The sequence below is a fragment of the Myxine glutinosa genome, chromosome 11 (assembly GCF_964187855.1).
Source record: "Myxine glutinosa chromosome 11, kmMyxGlut1.1, whole genome shotgun sequence".
Lineage (NCBI taxonomy): Eukaryota > Metazoa > Chordata > Myxini > Myxiniformes > Myxinidae > Myxine > Myxine glutinosa.
In genome coordinates, this window is record NC_136271.1 from 59719631 (window position 1) to 59744234 (window position 24604).

General features: G+C 43.3%; 1 protein-coding gene across 1 annotated transcript in view; it reads left to right on the forward strand.

The window, feature by feature from the left end:
• LOC137436708 (ephrin type-A receptor 5-like) overlaps positions 1-24604 on the forward strand; it is a 386742-nt gene that overhangs the window by 108355 nt on the left and 253783 nt on the right. The window contains exon 3 of the mRNA XM_068130715.2: positions 8435-9101. Coding sequence (XP_067986816.2) covers positions 8435-9101 — 667 coding nt within the window. The remainder of the gene's footprint in view (positions 1-8434; positions 9102-24604) is intronic.

The window sequence follows — 24604 nt, forward strand, 5'->3', positions numbered from 1 at the left end:
ACATGGGGAGAGAGATGGAAGCGCACAAGTACAACAGTAGAGAACAGCGACATCGGGAGATCTGTGGGAGGGAGGGGACAGGGGAATGAGGTATAAAACAAACGGACAGTGCTGGGACTTCCAGGAAATAAGTTGGTATTTCAAAAAGGTGGATCTGGGGTGAATTAACGGAGGTAGAAAAGATCAAGGTTTTGGATGAGGGAAGATAAGAGATGGTGGTGAACAGCTGTTTCAAAGACCTGGAAGGAAGAGTGGGATTGAAGAGAGTCAGGGAGATTGTTCCAGTAGTGGGAGAAAAGAGGAATGAAAGAGTGAAGGTGAGTAGAGAGTCTTGATTTTGGCAGTTTAACCATAAGAGGGTTGCTGGCAGATCTTGTGCAACCTGAAGGAATATTTGGGGGACAGAGCACAGACAGAGCTGGGGGAGCAAGGCCAGAGAGGAGTCGGTAGAAGACAGAAGCACCACCTTACCTGCCTGCGGTGAACGAGTGAAAGGCCCCTGGAGTTAGCTTCATCGCAGGAGATTCCAATGTTTCTGAAAGCTTTGGTTTCAACAGCGTGAAGCCGAGCTAGGTGAGAGGCAGGAGCACCAGCCCAGAGGGGAGAACAGTATTCCATTGAGCTGCGGATGAAAGCCTTGTATGTGGTGAGGAGCGCAGGTGTGCCAAGGAAGGACTTCACACGACGGAAGATGCCCAGTCGGCGACTGGCTTTGGAGGCCAGCTTGGAAATGTGGTTTTCCCAGGCTCATGGCAGATAGTGAGAGCAAAAAGCTTGAGTGCTGAAAGATGGGAGAGAGGACCAATCTCTTTGGATTACAGTACATGTTTGATCTGGATTCACTCTTGGATTTGGTCTGCTGGTTATATCATATACTGAGGGGAAGATATATAATTCCTGTAGATCAGACATGTTCAATTTTGTGAGAGTACAGCACACAATGGCATACTCTTTTTATAAGGGTACATGGGATCTTTAATGATGGATCATCATGGGATCTTTATTATCTTACCTGAGGGATGGCATACTCGTTAAAGCAATAAGCCACCTGCGAAGCACCCTGATGATTGTTTATAGTCACATTCTGTATCAAACCAAGACTAAGACAAGTACTCTACCTTTGAGCTACCATAGAGAATTCCTAAATGTTATTTCCATGCAACTTGCTGAAATGTTTGGTGGTCCTGCAGTTTAGTTCCATCTTCTTAATCAATCCCTCTTTGCGACTTTCTCTATCTGAAGCATGACCTCTCCCAACTTGCTTCATAGTCAGGGCCCTTAGGGATATTTTGGTTCAGATTCTTCCAAAAGCATCAAATTTGGTGCAGATGTTGCCCATGCCATACTCTTTCGATTTTTGATGGGCGCCAAGGGCGGTATGATCCGGGGACCATACCGGTCCATCCCGCCATGTCACCTGACCTATGACGTCATAATTAGGATATGCATCCAATCACATGGCGTTCTATAAGTGGTCAAAGTTCAAAATGAATCGATCGAAAAATGAAGGCAGGGATCCATTTTGAAGGTTTTCATAAAATCCAATATGGCCGCCAGGTCACATGACCTATGACGTCATATTTATGACATGTATACAATCATGTATGCATGAACCCGGATCATGATCGCACAAAAATTAAACACAAGGATATGGCATACAGTTCATAAAACATCAAAATCCATACCTTTGTAATTAGACTGATGAACTGCATATGCCTGAAAAATAGGAAATAGACATGTAAATATTTCCTCTAATTGTCAAAAATAAGGTCAGAGTTCGATTACCCAACCCAGAAACATAAAATGGTGAACCTCGCGTAAATCTTGACAAAAAACTCAAAAACCGACATGTTTGACTCAAAAATGACCTTTAAGATGACCTTGAGGGTTGACCTTGACCTCGAATCATCAAAATAACATCATAATTGGATTCCTCGACCTCGAAAACCCCTGAAAAGTGGTATCATACATGATTCCAACCCTTTTGGTTATTTAACTGATTTTCCTCTAATCCGGGTGGTGGCCATTTTGTATTTCGCCAATATGGGGCCCACGGGGGGGGGGGGGCGCCCGTCTTAGCGCCCATCAAAAATCGAAAGAGTATGGCATGGGCAACATCTGGGCCAAATTTGGTGCTTTTGCAAGAATTTGAACCAAACGGCCCCAAAATATCCCTAAGGGCCCTGACTATCATGTTATATCCTTGTAATATCCAACTTTCCTGAAATTTAACCCAGAATCTGAAGAATAATGGTTCCTGAGTCTAGGAGATCGGCAGTTCGATTCTGACCCGAGTCGTCGTACCAACACTTTATAAATGGCGCGGGATGTTTACTCGCATGACGCTAGACATTTAGAGGATGGAGAACTGGAGAAACGAGAAACCTCATTGGTTGGCTTGCCGTTGATGATGGAGGGGAAGATCGGGGATGATTTCTCAATTGCCCCATTGACTGTGGAGAGAAAAGCAACGTCACAAAGATGATGTTGCTGGGACCCAGATTGCTCTGGGAAGTTACGTCACTTTGTCCAAACTCTGTGGCTGTTTTTCTAAAGTCAAGTCCGGTGTTGTCTCATGTATTTGTCTGTATATATGTGTGCGTGATTTGCGTTATAGCTATTCCACGAGCCTTGTTCCCTGCTACAAATAACGTTTCTGCGTTATCTGATCATCTCATCAAATGAATAACTCCTGAGTGAGGACATTCACCCTTGCTTATGCAGTCTGACATTCCCCATATGTATGGAGACAAAGGTTTAAATTTTGTTTAAATTCTGCTGATATATGGTAGAGTGGTAGCTTAGCGAAGAAAGAGGTGATTTGTATCGGAGCTGAGGAATGACAAGTAAGTGCTCTTGCCGCAATCTCAGCGATTGACAGCAGACTGGTTTGCAAAAGTTGTAGCCGTTTCCATCAACTTTCTTCATCGGGAGGGTCATGCGAAGAAGGTAAGCTGTGATTTCATTATAGATCTGCGCGTCGGTGTGACAATCTTTGGAATGGATTCCTACATTTCCAACAGGATTTGTTGTTCAACTCTCCTTGCTAGAGATGCATGTTTATCCAACTATGTACGCAGTAAAGATTTTATATAAGTTGTGTTGTATCCTGACTGTGACGTGGGGTCTTCTAGAGAGCCTCCAACACCACATTCATTGCAGGAGTACTTCTAAAGTCGGAATGGCGGACCCAGTGGTCAGTTCACTTTCTGTGCAATGGGCGAATGGGAAACATAACTGGATTAATACCTGTGGCTTTTGGCTCGACTACCTAATGCCTCTTCTTGTGCTACACAGATGTGATGTTATTTATCTCGTGAATTGTTGTGACAGACCTTTCAGAATGTTGCTGCTGGGCAAAATACGCACGACTTTATTTATTTATTTTTATTTTTATGCAGGGTTCAAGGCTCATGGAGAAACCTGGGTGACGAGAGTGGATATTGGTTGAACAGACAATGGCCAAAATAGACAGGATGGACATCAAAAGTTGAATACAATTTATGAATAGATAAAACTATAACGCCACTCGGTAGAGCGTATACCTCCGCCAGGGTGAACAGATTACGTTTTGTATGTCACTTAATGGCCAGGTATCTGCATCCGGACCTGAGCCAAAATCCAATCACCTACCCCACTCACCCACCAAGTTTTGTCATAATCCGTCCACAACTTTTTGAAATATAATGCTATATAACGTTTTTTGCCCACTACAATCTCATTGGTGAAGAATCGCTTTTTTAAAATGTCGTATCCGCATCCGTAACCGGATCTTCACCAAAATCCAATCAATTCGTCCTTGTCACACAACCAACCTGCCCCCAAGTTTCATCCAAATCCATCCATAGTGTTTTAAGATATCTTGCGCACAGTCAGACTGATAGACAAAGAAACCCGGCCATAACGTTTTGAGACATCGTGCTATATATAGTTTTTGGCTCTATCTCTCAATGGTGAAGAATCAGTTGAAATTTTTTCAGTATCTGGATCCGGATCTGAATCTTCATCAAAAACCTAATCAATTCGACCTTGTCACAAACCCAGCCTGTCCCCCAAGTTTCATCCAAATCCGTCCATAACTTTTTGAGATATTCTGCTCACAGAAAAACTGCGCAGTTCAAGCTATTGGAGTTATCTGCATATCCAATACCTTCGCGACTACAATACACACCAAATGACATGGACGGTGATTGCGCAAGGCTTTCTGATGTCCTATACATCAGTAAACGTGTTGCGTTCGGATCGCGATGCTCTTTGGGATGGCGAACTTAATAGAGCAAAATTGACGAGGCCGCAATGCTGTTCAGCCGCTGACCCACACATGCACGCATTTCACAATAAGCAGCCCAATGATGAAGGCAGAAATCTCCACGCCTTTCAAACAATTACCTCCGAGCGTTAAAACCCGACCTCTCTCTCTCTTGCTGCATAAATTGAGCTCGGAACATTTCAGACGAGCCTCGAAGGTCAACTTGGGTCGAAGCACATTTATACTGTATTAAAAAGTTTCCAATGCGGGTCTGTCTCGGAAATGGTGCAGTCACTTCATGCTATTATCACACCTCCCTGCAGTTAAGTGGGATAGCATTAAATGCCTCCAATTCAGGTTTTCGGGGTCAAGAAGACCAACATTATCTTTGGCAACTTGCGGCACTTGCAAATAACTCGCCTGTAATCTACGTTGACTGCTTTCTGGCATTTGAAATAGATTGTGTCTTTGTGGGGTTTTTTGGAGAATACATTTGTAGATGTTTGTTTGATAAGCTGGGTGAGCTTATATGTGTAGCTCAGGTGATAATCTGCTTTCTATTGTGCTATATATTTCTCCAATTCAAATGTACGTGAAATATTTGCGGAAACTGCTCTGTTGTTGCTGGTTGGAGGGTTTCTGCAAGAAATCCATGCTGCATTGTTGAGGGCCGACCTTTCCCAGTGGTATGTCATGATGCTTATTGGATAAGCGTGCAACTTCTTCTTCTTCTTTTGTATGTAATGCTAGTTGTGGTGTAGCATTATTTGCTGGGATGCAGCTGTGCCATTGAATCAGGTTTAGGGCAGGAATTCTTAATTTGTTGAGGGCGCCGGCGATACCTCGCCTACTGTTCACGAAGGACACCGTGGGACCTTTAACGTCCGCAAACTAATGCTGGCAGATGGGACACCCAGCTTAATATCCATCTGAGGGATGCCATTGAAGAATCGCCCTGCCTGTGAAACACCAGCATGACATTTTACAGATAAGCTGGGATTGTAACCCGGGCTTTAACTGCTCAGTGGCGAGTGTACGTACCTCTAGGCCATCCTTCAAGTCCTCAATATGGAATGTATTTCTCAAGAATAGGATACTGTGAGCAATACACCCTGATGATACTTTGGTTTTACAGCATTGCATGCCAAGTCATCACATTTGTGAGGTTATCTACTGGTGTATTAAACGGACTTGAACGTATCATTTTATTGCCTTCATTATACCAGATCCTGGCAGATCTCAGAAGCTAAGTGGACTCAAGCCTGGTTCATAGTTAGATGGGTGGCACCCACGCAATTCCAGGTGCAGTTGGCTTAGGACTGGTAGGATAGCTCATTTGGTAGCATACTCACTTTTAAGCAATCTGTATCTCGACTTCACTCTGTATGGAGTCCACTTTGACTACAAACAAAGCCGTTCAACTTCTGGCGAAGTGCTCGCAAGAACTGCTCCATTTGAAGTCGCACCATGCTTTGGATGGGGTCCATAAAGCAGCCTTTTCAATATACATTTAAATCGTGGATGTTGATCACACCATGGTGAATTTTGAAAAGAGTAAGCTGCTGCATAAGAAAATTCCTGCTTATAGATCAATATGCAATCGGTAAGTTATTTACTAAGAGGAATCTGATTAATCTTTTTAGCTGGTGAATGTCATCTTTATGGATTGATTAATTCTAATTCTCCCAGAAGAATTTGCGTCTACCCCACTCCCTCTCCCCACCTTTCTCTACCCTGAGTGCTAAATGGATGCTTCTCAAATCATATAAAGTGCAATATATATATATATATATATATATATATATATATATACACATACATACATACACACCACCGGTCAAAAGTTTTAGAACACATCAATTTTTCCAGTTTTTACTGAAATTTATGCAATTCAAGTCCAGTGAATAACCTGAAATGGTACAAAGGTAAGCAGTAAACTGCTCGAGGTTAAGAAAAAGTTTAGGTTAGCAAAAGCGGGAAAATAATGTAAATGGCACAGTTATGTTGTAAAAAAAAAAGGCCTTCTTCAGGGAACAAGCAATGGGTTAACAACTTACAGCTCTTCTGCAGCAATGTAAGTAAATTAAGCCTTGAAAGTTGATGCAAACAATTCCTACAGGTGTCCCAACCTCTGCTGATAACTTTATTACAAAACCCCTATCTGTATAAAAGCAGTATTTGGAGCAGACTGTTATTACACCCTCTGATGCATTATTTGGACAATATTGCACTGCAGGAAGTAGTATATTGGAAACTGGAGGAAACTCTGACAGGAAGAGGTCTGGCAGACCCAAAGCCACAACAGAATCAGAAGACAAGTTTCTGAGAGTCAACAGCTTGCGTGATAGGTGGCTCACAGGAAAACAGCTTCAAGCACAGCTTAACATTGGTCGAAATAAGCAAGTCTCAGTTTCAACTGTGAAGAGAAGACTTCGAGCTGCAGGTTTGACAGGTCGAGTGGCAGTAAGAAAGCCATTGCTAAGATGGCAAAATAAGAAAAAGAGGTTTGCCTCGGCCATGAAGCACCGCCAGTGGACTACTGAAGACTGGAAGAAGGTCTAATGGACCGATGAATCAAAATTTGAAATATTTGGTTCATCACGCAGGGTTTATGTTCGCGGTCGAGTAGGCGAAAGGATATTACAGTGTGAGACACCAACTGTCAAACATGGAGGAGGAAGCGTGATGGTCTGGGGCTCTTTTGCTGGATCCAGTCGGCGACTTGCACAGAGTGACTGGCACCCTGAACCAAAAGGGCTACCACAGCATTTTGCATCACCATGCAATACCCTCTGGTATACGCCTAGTTGGTCAGGGGTTCATCCGACAGCAAGAGAATGACCCGAAACACACCTCCAGGCTATATCAAAACTACTTTCGAGGTAAAGAACAAGATTGTAGGCTTCAAATCATGGAATGGCCAGCACAATCTCCAGACTTAAACGCCATCGAGCTGATATTTCAGATTTTTCTTTTTAATAAATTAGCAAAGCGTTCTAAAATCCTGTTTTCTCTTTGTCATTATGGGGTATTGAGTGTAGATTGATGAGGGAAAAAATGAATTTAAACGATTTCAGCATGAGGCTGCATTATAACAAAATGTGAAAAAGTGAAGGGGTCTGAATACTTTCTGAATGCACTGTATATATATATATATACATACTCGTAAAAAGCCCATCATGATGGGCTGGAGCAGTTTATTTGATGGTGCAGCAGCTTGAGCGTGCCAAAGTCTGAAGCCTCGGCCGAATGTGCTGTGCTTATATCTTCTTTATGTATTAGACATCCTGCAGCCGTAAATGAACACTCATTTTACTCTGTGTGCATTGCACATCACTGCACATCACGTTCAGTGAATTGCACCTCCCTGAGCCTCGTATTTATTGTTATTAAAAGTAAATAAATAAACACTTCTGTACACCGCCCTTGAGGCAGCCACCGTCGACAATTCCAATAGAAGAGATTTAAATAATTGCTCTTTTATCGAAAATGTTTTTCGAGTTTGTTTTATCCTCCAGAAATAGACCGTAGTAAACACACATTCGAGTTAACAGACGTTTCCCTATCCTTATTGGCCTTTAAAACTTACCCGTATGAAGGGGGACAGACATCTGGACAAACATGCAAACTGGCATTGTGTTTTATATGGTATATATCGTATGATTGAATTGAGAAAATGGGTTTTAAGTTTTATAAGATACCAAGAAAGCCAAGTTAATGATCTGTGGCTGTAACGCCAACATGATTGGCTCAATGGCGTTGTCCTGTGCCCGGTGTAAGTTTGTTTACTTGTCTCTTTATTTATTTTGCTTTATATGTAAGCAAATAAAGATGCAAATATAGTTATCAATCAAAAAGTTGTGAAATAATCATTGCATACTTTCATGACAAAAAATTATAAAAGCACATTTCTCAACATGTCAATCTTTCTTGAATTGATAATCAAGACGTTGACATTTTGGGGGGCGGGAGGTCGTGCTATGGATGGGTGATGGTACAAGTGATAACTAATGTATCACCACTGATGTACTAGAAACACACTGTATAATTAATTGTTTGCAAAGCAAAAGATTTGATTGGACAAAATTTTACCCATTTTATTTTTTTTCACAGTGATCCGATCCGATCTAACCTCAAGTGATTCGATCAGACTTTTTACGTTTTGTTCTGCCATTTCGTTTTCAGTGGGAAGAAATCAGTGGAATCGGAGCAGAACGGATGCCTGATCGCTTCTATCAAGTGTGCAACGTCATTCGAGAAAGCCAGAACAACTGGCTGCGGACGCACTGGGTTCCACGCAATGGGGCACAGCGCATTTACGTGGAGCTCAAGTTCACGTTGCGAGATTGCAACAGCATTCCAGGAGTTTCACACACCTGCAAGGAAACTTTCAACTTGTTTTACCGTGAAGCTAATGGAGACTCAGGGCCCGACTTTGACGTTGCGAAGCTCACGAAGATCGACACCATTGCGGCCGATGAAAGCTTCACGCACGTCGACGTGGGTGACCGTGTGCTCAAACTGAACACGGAGGTTCGAGAACTCCCATCCCTGTCGGCGCGGGGGTTCTACTTGGCATTCCAGGATGTAGGGGCATGCGTCGCCCTCGTTACGGTGCGGGCCTACTACAAAAGGTGCTCGGCGACCGTTCGAGGTCTCGCTATGTTCGCGGCCACTGTAGCCGGTGCGGCCTCATCCTCTCTGTTGGTGGTTCCAGGGACCTGCGTGCCAGGGGCACATGCGGAAGAGGTACCGCGAATGCACTGCAGTAGTGATGGAGAGTGGCTTGTTCCCATTGGCCAATGCACTTGTCGTGCTGGCTACCAGCAGGCACCGGGTAACCGATGTCGAGGTGAGGCCTAACGTTGTCTAACGCTCATATTTATGACACTGGGCTAATAATTAGATCATGCTTCTGTGACATTGATAGTAATTTTATTTTTTTATTTTTTTTGTATACATAGTCGAGGCTCGTGCAAGAGCTAACATTTATCAAACAACCAAATCAAACAAACAAGCAAACAAAGTATATAAAAAGGGGAGCGGTCGACAAGATGGGGAGAGAAGGGGAGGAAGCACACAAACACAACATTTGAGAGCAGGGACATCGGGAGATGTTTTTGGAGGGAGAGGGCCTGGGGGAGGCAGGATAGGTATAAAACGCAAGGACGCCAAGGACTTCCAGGAAAGAAGACAAAAGTCACCTCAAAAAAGTGGATTTGGGGTGAAATTAGCAGGGGTAGAAAAGATCAAGGTTTTGGATTGGGGAAGATAAGAGATGGTGGTGAACAGCCGTTTTAAAGACCTGGAGGGAGGAGTGAGATTGAAGAGAGTGAGGGAGTTTGTTCCAGAGGCGGGAGAAAAGAGGAATGAAGGAGTGAAGGTGAGCAGAGAGTCTTGATTTTGGCAGTTTAACCATAAGAGGGTTGCAGGCAGATCTTGTGCGACCTGTAGGAATATTTGGGGGACAGAGCCCAGAGAGAGCTGGGGGAGCAAGGCCGGAGAGGAGTCGGTAGAAGACGGAAAGACCACCAACCTGCCTGCGGTGATTGAGTGAAAGGCCCTCGGAGATAGCGTCATCGTGGGAGATTCCAATGATTCTGAACGCTTTGGTTTCAACAGCGTGAAGACGAGCTAGGTGTGAGGCAGGAGCACCAGCCCAGAGGGGAGAGCAGTATTCCATTGAGCTGCGGATGAAAGCCTTGTATGTGGTGAGGAGCTCAGGTGTGCCAAGGAAGGACTTCGCACGACGGAGGATGCCCAGTCGGCGACTGGCTTTGGAGGCCAGCTTGGAAATGTGGTTTTCCCAGGAAAGATCATGGCAGATAGTGAGACCCAAAAGCTTGAGTGACAGAGCTTCTTGGAGAGGATTATTCAGAAAGTAGATGGGAGGGTTGTCCAGTCGGTCTTTTCGGAGAGACATCGTAAGAGTGTGAGATTTGTCAGGATTGAAAGACATGTTCCACTTGTTTGCCCAGTCTGTGATTTTGTCCAGGTCTGCAGAGAGTGAGGAGGCTGCGGACTGCCGATCTGAGGGATGAGGAATGGAGCGGCAGAGAGTGGAGTCATCAGCAAAGAGATAGAGAGGATTTTCAAGAGAGTCAGAGAGATCATTGATGAAGACCAGAAAAAGCACAGGGCCCAGAACACTGCCTTGGGGAACTCCAGCCTGAACAGGGAGAGGAGATGAGAGAAACACATTCAGGGCCACACGTTGACTACGACTAGAGAGGAAGTCCACCAGCCATGCGTGGAGATACGCTCGGGACCTGTCTAAATGTCTATGTTGGTCTGCATTGCCATAAGGGACAAGGGTTTAGCTACCAGGTGGGACACACAGGGGCTTTATCTTTTAATCCCTACACTACTTATCACTCGAACATCCTGGTATTTTCACAGGTATACTCTTAACCGATAAAACGCCTACACATGAAACTTATTACAGGGCAAACTTATTACGTGTAATGTCGTAAACCTGTGACTTTGAGTGGATAAAATTATTTTGTCTGTCTGAGTACACTCATGGACGCCATCTTGGAAAAACGTTACACCTCTATATCTCCCAAACCGCTCAATGGAAAAAAATTGAAATGTGGCTCAATGTCAAGTACTTCCCATGGGGAATAAGATATGTTGATGATGATGTCATCGGTGCCTTCATTATGACGTCATAATTCGACAAGTACAACGCTTGATCTGATTATACAGATGCTCCTGTATAATTAAAAAAAAAAGATCATTATGATGTCATGTCATGTGGTACAGGTGCCATCTTGGAAAAATATAAAATAGTTGCACTCCATCTCCGAAACTGCTCCATGGAAAAAACTGAAACGTGGCTCATTGTCAAGTACTCCCCTTGGGGAATAAGATATGTTAATGATGATGTCATCGGTACCTTAATTATGATGTCATAATTCGACAAATAATGCTTACTTCGATCAGTATGAATTTTTTTCTCCAATTCTTGGTTTGATTGGCACAATTTTCAGCAAAGGAGCACCTCCTCCTGTAGAATATTTTAATGATAATCATGACGTTATAGGTCATGTGGTACATGCACCATATTGGAAAAACCGAAAAACATTGCACCTCTATATCTCCAAAACCGCTTCAAGGAAAAAAAATGAAACGTGGCTCATTGTAAAGAACTCCATATGGGGAATAGGTATTGTTAACAATGACGTCATTGGTGCCGTAATTATGACGTCATAATTTGACGGACAATGCTTAGTCTGATCATTTTGAAATTTATTGAGTGTGATCTATGCAACAATATTATATTAGTGAATATAAATTTATGATGTCATTGCTCACGTGGTCTGGCAGCCATATTGGATGAAAGAAAAAAAAAACCTTCAAAAACAGAAGAGTTGGCTCGCAATAAGTTGACTGCGTAGGGTAAGTTTTCTATGAATACCATCTAGTTTTCTATCTATTTTATGTATGTAATTGCATTCCTTCTCCAAGTGTCACCTTTGTCCGCTTGCTCTCCTTTCTCTACCGATTTGCCATCTTGCCACCCTCTCCTGTTCCGCTCTTTCATGAGCCTTAATCTCCATATATAAAGGTGTCAATGACTTATGGTTGTGAGAAAATCTCTTCACCTGTATAACAGACACGAGTAATAATTAATAAATGGATGGGTTTTCAAAAGAAGGAAAAATGGTTGAACATGGTGAATGAAAACTACACATGCGTTAAGGAACACTCATTTTGCCTGAGACCTAGATGTCACCTAATTATAAGCAGCCAGGTGAGCCTATCGGCAGGTAACCTTGAAGGGTTCAGTGGTGATGCCATGCTAACAATTCCTAATAGCGTTTGCAGCATTCATTGCTGGCGGGGGAGTCCATAAGAAATAATCGTTTTGGTTTGAGGCATCTTGAGGGAGCTTGTCCTTGGTACGAAGGCAAATGAGAAGCCATTTGGAGTTTGCGTGAAATGCAAATTGTGTGTAATGTTTAGGTTTATCAACAGGTTTGCCTTGTGCTCTTATTTAACATAAATATCACATTATTTTGTAGTTTTACACCCTTTAACCCCTTAGCCCTAAAGGCCCGTTAGACCCCATTAGACACACACCACACAAACACCTACAGTCTTCTTGCAATACACAGACTATACTTGTTTCAGCAAATAATGAGCAATGTCCATCCACCCAGGGGCTAGGCCTCTGATAGTTTGAACAGAATTTGCATATTGGGTCACTGAATTGGTTCACCAATGAAAACCTGGAAGCATGTTGTTCATTCAGATTCCACAAATATCGGCTATGCACGACATCTTTCCTCTTTGTCTGTTTATTTGTTTGTGAGCACTGAGCAGGATATCTCAAAAAAGTTGGAGATGCTTTCAGATGAAACTTGGTGGACAGGTCGTGTGTGTGACAAGAACAAATGCATTAGATTTTGAGGGAGTTCCGGTTCCAGGTCCGGATACTAGAAATGATCAAGGATTAATCACCATTGAGAGATAGGGTGAAAATCGTATATATATATATATATATATATATATATATATATATATATATACACAGACTTGGCATTTAATATGGAATATTTTTTTTTTCTTGACTTGGGTTTACTTTCTGAACTCAGTATATCAATCTGGTGAGTTTATTTTACCCTTTGGTGATGTCTTTGTTGAAAGAACCATGTCACTGATTGTCTTTCGCAGCAAGAAGTCAATAACAGGATTATATCACAGGTGGCGTGACAAAATGTAAGGACAGGTACATTTGACGATTGGCTTCACAATCGGGTATATAAGGGTTGTTGCATTCTATATTAGTGGAAAACAACTGCTGCATGTCTACAAAAGTTATTGCCGCTTCCTCTGGAGATGGTCCGTCAACTTGACAATGCTGTTTGTCATGGAGTGGTGGCTTTTCGAAATTCTGGCATGAAACAGCGTGCTATTGCTCGGCAGTATGGCATCACTCAAGGTCAGGTGTCAAAGATCCTGAAACGAAATGCTCAGAGGGTTGTCCCTACTCCAATACCGAGGCCAGGAAGTCCACGCAGAACCACAAGGAGAGATGATCGCCAGCTGCACCGGTTAGTCTGCAATGGCCGTACCAAGTCAGCTCATCGGCTTAGGGCTGAGTGGCAGCAACTGACAAATGTGCCTGTATCCAGAAGGCTAGTCAACCAACGACTGGTTCAAGCAGGCTATCGTGCCAGGCGTCCCCTGAGAAAGCCACGCCTGACCAGACAACACAGCCAGCGCCGATTGCAGTGGGCCAGAGAGCACCGTCAATGGCAGCCAGGACACTGGATTCACATGACCTTCAGTGACGAGTCTAGATTTCTGGTCTATCGTCAAGATGGCCGCGTCCGAGTGCGCAGACAAGTGTATGAAGCCCACAACGAAGATTGTGTAGTGCCAAGAGTCCAAGCTGGAGGTGGTGGGGTGACCGTTTGGGCTGCTTTTCATGCAGGGGGCAAAACTGACCTGGTCGTTCTGAATGGAAACCTGAACCAGTTCAAGTACAGGGTCATTTTGGAAGAAACATTGCTTCCATTTGCTCGTGCAGCCTTTCGAGGAAACTTTGTCTTCCAAGATGACAATGCACGGCCTCATCGTGCTCGCATGATCCAACACTTTCTTGCTGACCGTGGTGTAGAGCATATGGAGTGGCCTGCCATGTCCCCGGATATCAATCCGATAGATAACTTGTGGGCATAATTAACGCGTCAAATCGACCAATTGGACCAGCAGCCGACCTCTGTGTGTGAATTGCAGCAGACTATTGTCACTGCATGGCAAGCGATGCCTGTCCAAACCTTGGCAAATCTCGTGAACAGCATGCCTCGACGTGTACGTGCTCTCCTGAATGCTCGTGGGGGTTACACGAAGTACTGAACTATAATTTTACTGTCCGTAATCCCAGTCATCATTTAGCTTTTGTTTTTGTTGAAAAAAAATTTCGCTAACGTGCAAAATAAAGAGATACTTCTGGAAAATGTACAGAAGTTTAACACAGTACTGTCCGTGAATTGAGTTCAATATCAGTTTACATCACTTTCAAGGATCAATTTATTTGCTTCGAAATGTCAAATGTGGTTTTTGTTTCTTTTAAAGGTCACATTAACAAAATCTCGAATAATTTCAACATAATTCCAATGAACTTTTGGTTCTAAGTCATCTTGAAAAGTAAGTTCACCCCCACAAAAAAAATAGTCCGTATTAAATGCCAAGGCTGTGTGTATATATATATATATATATATATATATATATATATCTATATATATACATATATATATATATATATATATATATATATATATATATATATATATATATATATATATATATATATACATATATATCATGATATGTCAAAAAGTTGTGTATGAGTTAGTTACGTGACAATAACAAGTCGATTCGATGTTGGTTAAGGTCTGGATCCATATCCGGCCTACCAGTGGGATACAAAATGTAAACTGTTCAGCCTGGTGGAGGTATACGCTCTCCCAACTGCCGTTCTTGTTTTCTTGTTTTTTTTTTGATGAAGGAAGTGCTTTAAATTATCTTCTGGAGAAGGCATCGGTTAAGTGTGGGTTCACTGTTTCATTGGTCAGGTTGTGAGCAGTTTTTGAGGAGTTCCTCCAGGAAATGTTTCGAGGAAAAAACGCCTATTTCATTATTACAATGCTGTCGCGTTTTGAACTTCCAAAGTAAAAAAAGTGATTTCCACATCCTCATGTATTTGCAGACAATGTGATATTTTTGCCTGCAATGGTAATTACATAAGGTTGGATTCAAAGAGGGGGAGGGAGTATAGGTCATTGATATAAAACATCCCCTTTGATGAAGATTTAACTTTTGATCATTTTTATATAACCAAGGCTGACACTCATTGAAAGTACAAATAACTAATATAGGTCCCAGTTAATACAGGTCATAAGCATGCTCATAAGCTTGGGAGGGATTTAAACTTTCAGGAAAAATAATCAAATGTTTTGTAGGTGTATCACATGCAGGACGAACAAAGACATCACTATACTTTTACATGAATTGTAAGCACATTCATAAGCAATGGATGATCACGTATGGGATTTCAATCTGGGTTCACTTGCATCATGAGCCAATGGTTCATATGCGAACGCCAACCCTTGTCTCACACCAGTAATTGCTGCAAGGGTTCTGAGCAATAGGGGGTGCGTGCCATGGATCCACCCTGTGTAGACATCCATTGCACAGATTAGGAGGATTTAGGCATCGGGAAAATGATTTTACCATTATAAAGGTATTTCCGGCTTAAGCTGCAGCCTGCAATAAGTGGAGCCTGTGGAAGACACAGAACTGCCCACTTGAAAGAAGCAGAACCACCCACTGCAAATAATGTGCTTTAATACATACGTATGTATGTGTGTACATATATATATATATATATATATATATATATATATATATATCTCACCTATAATTTGATGGAATAACCAAACTGCTCTACCTAAACAATTTTCCAATAAAAAAGGATTCAACTGCCACGCACTTCCAGCCAAAGAAGGCTGTATAAAGGACCAAGAAAAGCTACACAAGGTAAGCCCTTTGCTGTTTCAAACCCTACCTGAATTTCTCTACAGCTACAAACATTCACAAGTAATACATACATGAGAATCCCAATGATACACACCCCTCAACGGACCGGTTTCATCTCTTGTTGATGAATCATCAGCGACAGTGTACACAGAAACGAGCACCTGCCAGGTACCAAAGCATGCACTCCACGTCTGCAACTCTGTCATTAGTAAGCTGGCTTATAAGAAATACTGTTATAGGCCAGACAAAAGCAACAAATTTTCTTCAGCCTTCAGTCCCTTCAGAATTTTTTTTCACATATTGTTGTGTTCCACCCTGAATTTAAAAATGCATTATATTCAGATATCTTTGTCACTCATCTACCATATAAAACACTGTGTGTGTGTGTGTGTGTGTGTGTGTGTGTTTGTGTGTGTGTGTGTGTCTGTGTCGCCCCCCCCCCCCCCCCCCCTCATAAGGGTAGGTTTTAAAGGCTTTGAGCAGTGCTTTTGGAGGGATTTGAGTGGTTGAGTTTAAATGGGAAATCTTTGAACACGACTGTGTGTCCACCGGTTAAAAGACCGAAAAGACTCTGAGGACCCCAAAGACCCCAAAGACCAAATGGACCCCAAACACTCAAAATACCCAAAATACCCTTTAGACTGTTAAAGGCACAAAATATCCTGAAGACCCAGAAGACTCCAAGGACCCAGAAGACCCCAAGGACTCTGAAGACCCGAAATACCCTGAAGACCCAAAATACCGAAAAGACCCAAAAGACTGAAAAGACCCTGAAGACCCAATGGACCCAAAATACCCTGAAGACCCAAAATACCCCAAGGATCCAAAAGTCCCAAACAACCCCAAGTGCCCAAATGACAAAGAGGACCCAAAAGACCCCTCGGACTCAGAAGACCCCCAAGGACTCTGAAGATCCAAAATATCCCAAAGACCCAAAAGAACCTGAAGACTGTTAAAGACCCAAAATACCCCAAAGACCCAAAAGACTGAAACGACCCTCAAGACCCAATGGACCCCAAAGACTCTAAGACCCAAAGTTTTGGTAAGACCCTAAGTTTTGGTAAGACCCTAAGTTTTGGTAAGACCCAAAATACTATGACCCAAAAGACCAAGGACCCAAAATACCTCAAGGACCTCGAAGACCACGAATACCCAATGGACCCTAACACCCAAAATACCCGAAGACCCAAAATACCCTGTAGACTGCTAAAGACACAAAATACCAAAAAGACCCAGAAGACCCCAAGGACTCTGAAGATCCAAAACACCCTGAAGACCCAAAATACCCCTAAGATGCAGAAGACCCCAAGGACTCTCAAGACCAAAAAGTGCCCAAAGACCTATACGACAGAAAATTCCTTGAAGACCCAAATGGACCCCAAACACCCAAAATACCCCAAAGACCCAAATGACCCTGAAGACTGTTAAAGACCCCGAAGATCCAAAAGACCCAAAGACTGAAATACCCAAAAGACCAAAAGACACTGAAGACCCCAAATTCCCCAAATACCCATGAAGACCCAAAAGACTGTGAAGACCCCAAAACCCTTAAAGACCCAAAATACCCCAAATACACCAAATACCCTTAAAGACCACAAAGACCCAAAAGCCTCCAAAGACCCTTAAATATACAGAAGACCCAAAATACCCCAAAGCCCCTTAAATATCCAGAAGACCCGCAAGACCCTTAAAGATCCAAAAGACCATGAAGATCCAAAATAACCCAAATACTTTGAAGACCCAAAAGACCCTGAAGATCCAAAGACCCTTAAATACCCAGAAGACCCAAAAGATCCTGAAGACTAAAAATACCCCAAATATCCAAATGACCCAGAAGACCCTTAAATGCCTTAAGGACCCAAAATATCCCAAAGACCCTTAAAGACCCAGATGGCCGAAAAGACTCTGAAAACCAAGAAGACTCAAAAGACCCAGAAGACCCAAAATACCACAAAGACTCAAAATATATCAAAGACCCAAAAGACAATGAAGACCCCAGTGAACCAAAATATCCCAAAGACCCATAAAGACCCAAAACACCCCAAAGACCAAAAAAAAAATGAAAAGACCCAGAAGACCAAAAACACCCCAAATACCCTTAAAGACCCTGAAGACCCAGTGGAACCCAAACACCTAAATTACCCCAAAGACCCAAAATACCCCAAAGACCAAGATGACTGAAAAGACCCGAGGACCCCAAAGATGCAGAGGACCCAAAAGACTCAAATGACCTAAAAGACCCCGAAGACACAAATTAACCAGAAGATCCCAAGGATGCAAAAGAGCTTGAGCACCCAAAAGACCTAAATGAACCAGAGGACCGAAAATACCCTTAGGACTCTGAAGACCCAAAAGAAGAGTAATTATGTGTCTTACATTGGAATTGTAGACGGTGGTTTGCAAACCGAGCCTCAAGGTCAGTGTACGGAAGCGGTTTTGTTTTTAATTACAATAAATACACGCTAGGGAGGTGAAATTCTCTGACCGCGATGTGCAAAGTGCGCAGAGTAAGCAGAGTGTTCATTTATGTCTGTAGGAAGTCAATCCAAAACACCAAAAATATGCTTAAACACCCTGAGGACCCAGTGGACCCCAAAGACCCAAATTACCCCAAAGACCCAGATGACCGAAAATACACGAGGGCCCAAAGATCCAGAGGATCCAAAAAACTAAAATGACCCAAAAGACCCCGAGGACCCATAGGACACAAAATAACCAAAATATCCCAAGGATGCAAAAGAGTTTGAACACCCAAAAGTCCCAAATGAACCAGAAGACCCAAAAGACCTGAGGACTCTGAAGACCCAAAATAAGACTAATTATGTCTCTTACATTGGAATTGCAGATGGTGGCTTGCAAACCGAGCCTCATGGTTGGTGTACGGAAGCAGTTTTTTAAAAATCACAAAAAATACAAGGCACATGGAGGTGACATTCGCTGAACGTGACGTGCAAAGTGCGCAGAGTAAACTGAGTGTCCATTTACATCTGTAAGATATCTCATAAATAAAGAATATATAAGCACACCTGGCACTAGGCCCAAGCTTCAGACTTTGGCATGCTCACGCGGCTGCACTGTCAAATAAAATGTTCCAACCCGTCATTTTTGACGGGCTTTATACGAGTCGACACTTAATACCTCATAATGTCAAAGTGGAATTAAAAAAAAAATTTTTTCCACAAATTAATTAAAAATCAAAAGTTTAAATGTCTTCAGTCAATAAGTATTCAACCCTTTTACTATGACACTCCAAAATGAGTTCAGGTGGATTCAATTTCCTTTTATCATCCTTGAGATGTCTCTACAACTTGATTGGAGTCCACCTGTGGCCAATTCAATTGATTGGACATAATTTAGAAGAAACACACCTTTCTATATAAGGTTCCACAGTTGACAGTGCATGTCAGAGCAGAAACTCCACCATGAGGTCCAAGGAACTGTCCGTAGAACTCCAAGATAGAATTGTGAGGAGTGATAAATCTGGGGAAGGGGATAAAACAATTTCTGGAGTCCACCAAATTTCTTCCGAATCCGTCCACAACTTTTTGAGATATCCTGCTAAATATCGTTTTTGGCCCTATCTCCCAATGGTGAAGAATCAATTAAAAAATTCTAGTAGCCGGATCCGAATCCGGATCTTCACCAATGTCTAATCATTTCGTCATTGTCACATACGCTATATCTCTGCCAAATTTCGTCTGAATCCGTCCACAACTTTTTGAGATATCTTGTTCACAAACGGACAGACAAACGGACAGATAGGGGTGAAAACATAACCTCCATCCACCTTTGGTGGCGGAGGTAACAAACATTTGAACAAAAAGTTTTTTCTAATTCTTATAACTTAAATATTTTTTCCGTTCTTCCTTTTGGGAAAGGCAATGGGGATGGGAGGAAGGGGGGGGCGGTAATTATCGGGTGAACAATACATTCACACCGAGCTACTCCGTCTGGCTACTCTGCCATAAAGCCCAGATCGGTGGAGTGTTGCAGTGATGGTTGTTCTTCTGGAAGTTTCTCCCATCTCCACACAGGATCTCTGGAGCTCAGCCAGAGTGACCATCGGGTTCTTGGTCACCTCTCTTACCAAGGCCCTTCTCCCCCGATTGCTCAGTTTGGCCGGGCGGCCAGCTCTAGGAAGAATCCTGGTTGTTCCAAACTTCTTCCATTTAAGAATTATGGAGGCCACTGTGCTCTTGGGAACCTTCAATGCAGCAGAAATTTTTTGTAGGCTTCCCCAGATCTGTGCCTCGACACAATCCTGTCTCTGAGCTCTGCAGGCAGTTCCTTCGACCTCCTGGCTTGGTTTTTGCTCTGATATGCATTGTCAGCTGTGAGACCTTTTATAGACAGGTGTGTGCCTTTCCCAATCATGTCCAATCAATTGAATTTACCACAGGTGGACTCCAATCAAGGTGTAGAAACATCTCAAAGATGATCAAGAGAAATGGGAGGCACCTGAGCTAAATTTCAAGTGTCATAGCAAAGGGTCTGAATACTTATGTAAATGTGATATTTCAGTTTTTTCTTTTTCACATATTTGCAAAACTTACAAAAATCCTGTTTTCTCTTTGTCATTATGGGGTATTGAGTGTAGATTGATGAGGGGAAAAAATGAATTTAAACGATTTCAGCACAAGGCTGCAACATAACAAAATTTGAAAAAGTGAAGGGGTCTGAATACTTTCTGAATGCACTGTAATAACTACTCTCTGGGCGAAACACCCTTACCTTATTACTGTTCTAACTCCTTCTTCTTTAGGCTTACCCTATAGATCCCATTACTTACCTCCTCCCATTACTGACATCTTCCCACTCACAGCTACTCTTTGCTTCCTATCACTAAGCCAGTTTTCAATCCAGTTAGTTACCCTACCAGCCACACCGCAAGCCCAGCCCTCACCTTTGCTAACAACATCATATGTGGTCCCTCATCTAAATCTCTTTGAAAGCCCAGATACACTTCATCCACTGTGCTTCCCTCATCCACCCAGTCAGAAACTTCCTCATATAACTCCAATAAGTTAGTTAAACACGATCTCCATTTAGTAAGTCCATGCTGGCTATCTTTCATTAGTTTGAATTTATTTAAATGGTTCCCCATCTGATCCCTAATTAATGTTCCCTACTCCTGAAGTTAAACGAACACATCTGTAGTTCTCCAATTCCTCTCCGTAACAGTTACATTCGGTACTCTCCAATCCTCGGGTACCTGTCCTGATTCAAATGAGTTGTTTAAGATATCAATGAACATCTTGCTTATCTACTCTGACAGCTCCCTCAAAACTCTTGGGCCCTTCCCTCACCAGATATTATCTGTCCCAGAGCTTTTCCATCTGCTCTTTACTTCCTCCACTGTGACCTGTTGTGCAATGTCTGCATAGTCCAATGCGGGACCCACAACGTCTACCACAAACATCGCAGGAATAGACTGGCATTTGTGGAGATGGACGTTGGCAGGTTTTCCTTTCTTGCCTCCGGTGTCTCTCGATAGCAAGTCTCCCACATTCAAAGTGGTCTAGGCCTTTGCGGCAAATGTTACGCCAAGCTGACCTGTTTGTGGCCTGATGTTCCCAGGTGAAAACTGGGATGGCACAAGACATGAGTGTAGACTTAAGGATGTCCTTATAGCGCTTTCTTTCTCCATCACGTGACCGTTTACCAAATTTAAGTTGTCCATAGAAAAGCTCTCTTGGGATTCTATGGTCTTCCATGCATGTGAGTTGTCCTGACCAGCGAAGCTGGTCTTGCATCAGGAAATACTAAATTGCTTGGATATGAAAGTGGTCTAGGATTGATGTGTTAGGTATTCTGTCTCGCCAGGTGACGCTAAGAATCTTGCAAAGGCATCGCATATGCAATTGATCAAGGCCTTTGATATGGCGACGATAGGGTGTCCAACATTGGCATCCGTACAGGAGTGTCGTCAAGACAACAGTGCGATAGACACTGATCTTGGTGCCCAGGCAAATGCCACGTTCATGCCAAAGGTGACGTGTCAATCTTCCAAAGGACACACATGCTTCACCGTGTCTTGATGTCACTTTGTCATCAATCATTGCATTTTGAGAGAGGACACCTCCAAGGTAGCAGACCTTATCTGACTCCTCTAGTGATATGGCGTTGACTTCAGTTTTGTTATTTTGAACCTGATAAATGCCTTCTGCATTTCCTTAATGGCATTGCTTTCCTATCTGCTCAACCTGCCTGGTCTCTTTCTTCCTCTAGTTTTACACCTCATTGGAATGCACTTATGCTGCACTCTACACATTTGCTCCATGAAGGTTTCCCATTTCCCGGATGCTGATTGTCCTCTTGTTAGCCTCTCCCAATCTGCATCACTCTACTCACTCCTCGTACCCTCAATGTTTGCATTCCTGAAATTTAATAGCCTTAAATCCTCTACTATCCTGAACTCTAACTCTTAACGGAATCCTTGCACACACTATGTTATGGTCACTTGATCCTAAATGCTCCCCTACCTCCACCTCCTCCACCATATTGGGATTGTGGTATATAAAAGGAGGTCTAACACTGCACTCCCCTCGTGGGCCTATCTACAAACTAGGTGTAAAACCAATGCTGGACTAGATCTAGGAAATCCACACCAAATGTGCAGCCCATCTCAGCCGGCATTTCACCAATCTCCCCATCGCGCTCATCTGCACACCAATATCCTCCTTCCTTTCATCCATTCTCCTTCTATCCATCCTCTTCACTCCCGCAATCCTCCTGACTCAGTTGTTCTTGCAAACCTGCAGCCTCTGTTGCCACCGTCTCCAGACCGTAAAGGTAGGCCGGTCTTACACACGACATTCCAACCCTTCCTTTCAATCTCCTTGAAATCTTCTCTCTGCCATTACTCCCTCCACTCTCCTCCATGCATTCACACCCACCTGAATCCTCCTCCGCACCTCTGACTCTGACTTACCATCCCCGGTCACTGTTCCACCCAGATACTCAAACCTATTTCTTTGTCTGATCTCTTTCCCCTCTAACTTGATATTCATTTATTTTCTCTGCACCCAAACCCACATCACCCCCATCTTCTCCATTCTCATTTTCATCCCATGTTTCTCAAATTCCTCCCTCCACTCCACCGGTACTTCCTGCAACTCCCGCCCACGCTTCGCCACAACAGCCAGATCGTCTGCATGCAATATCCTCCCCACGATCCAGGATCATACAATATCCTCCCCAGAATCCTCCTTTAATTACTACACCTATATAATATTCCTCGCTATTTACTTTGGCTTTAAGCTCTTCCATATGCCTGGCGTTGGTTTAACACAGTTAAGGTGGCTGGCTTAAGATCTTCGGGTTTTGAGTTTAAGCTCCTTTTGTAACTGTTGTTAAATAATAATGCCAGTGGGGTTGACTCAGCCTGTCATCCTTCGAGGTCGGCAAAATGAGTACCAGCTCACTGGAAACGGGGCACTGCATCAGCGGCACTCCCAGCAATGATGCTACAAGCAGCGGATATTCTTTTTTAAACTTTCCTTTCCTGTAATTCTTTTCTGCTATTTGGCCTTACAATCATGACATCAATTGTAGTTGCTTCCTTTACAGCCCGGCCAACACCCTGAAGCCTAAAACAAAAATCCTCAATACCCCCATTTCTGTTTTGCGTGTCACCAGAATTCTGGAAACGCTCCCTTTACCCCCAAAATGATTCCCACTGCTTTCTCGACATAAAACATTACTGCATGAACCATTCTTCCAACCATAGGTTGACATCTATCACTCTACACATAAATTATATTCTCTTTGCTAATCTGGGAAGAATACCAGAAAATATTACCTGCTTTGCTTTTAGTCGGCTACCCAACATCCCGTACCTATTTTTTCAAATCCTTCTGGTAAACATTCCCCATATCATTTGCTCCTACGTGCACCACAACCAAGGTCTTCCTGCCATGACATGATACCATGTATTTTAACCTTCTTGCAACATCTCTTATTGCTTCTGCTTTAAAACAAACAACTCTATATCTCAAATCCTTTCCGCCAAATGAAGGGTCTACATATTTAATAGTTTAATCACAAACAAAAACTGTTCTCCTTGGCCTCGTTCCTTCCTATCTCACTTGCTCCACCCTCGACCCTGCCTGCACGCTCATGAGTCACCACTGCCTGCACCTTCACCACTGCCTGCATCCTCACCACTGTCTGCATCCTCACCACTGCCTGCACCTTCACCACTGCCTACATCCTCACCACTGCCTGCATCCTCACCATTGCCTGCATCCTCACCACTGCCTACATCCTCACCATTGCCTGCACCTTCACCACTGCCTGCATCCTCACCATTGCCTGCACCTTCACCACTGCCTACATCCTCACCATTTCCTGCACCTTCACCACTGCCTACATCCTCACCATTTCCTGCACCTTCACCACTGCCTACATCGTCACCACTGCCTGCATCCTCACCATTGCCTGCACCTTCACCACTGCCTACATCCTCACCATTGCCTGCACCTTCACCACTGCCTGCATCCTCACCATTGCCTGCACCTTCACCACTGCCTGCACCTTCACCACTGCATGCATCCTCATCACTGCCTACATCCTCAACACTGCCTGCATCCTCACCCCTGTCTGCATCCTCACCACTGCCTGCACCTTCACCACTGCCTACATCCTCACCACTGCCTACATCCTCACCACTGCCTACATCCTCACCACTGCCTACATCCTCACCACTGCCTACATCCTCACCACTGCCTGCACCTTCACCACTGCCTACATCCTCACCACTGCCTGCATCCTCACCATTGCCTGCATCCTCACCACTGCCTACAT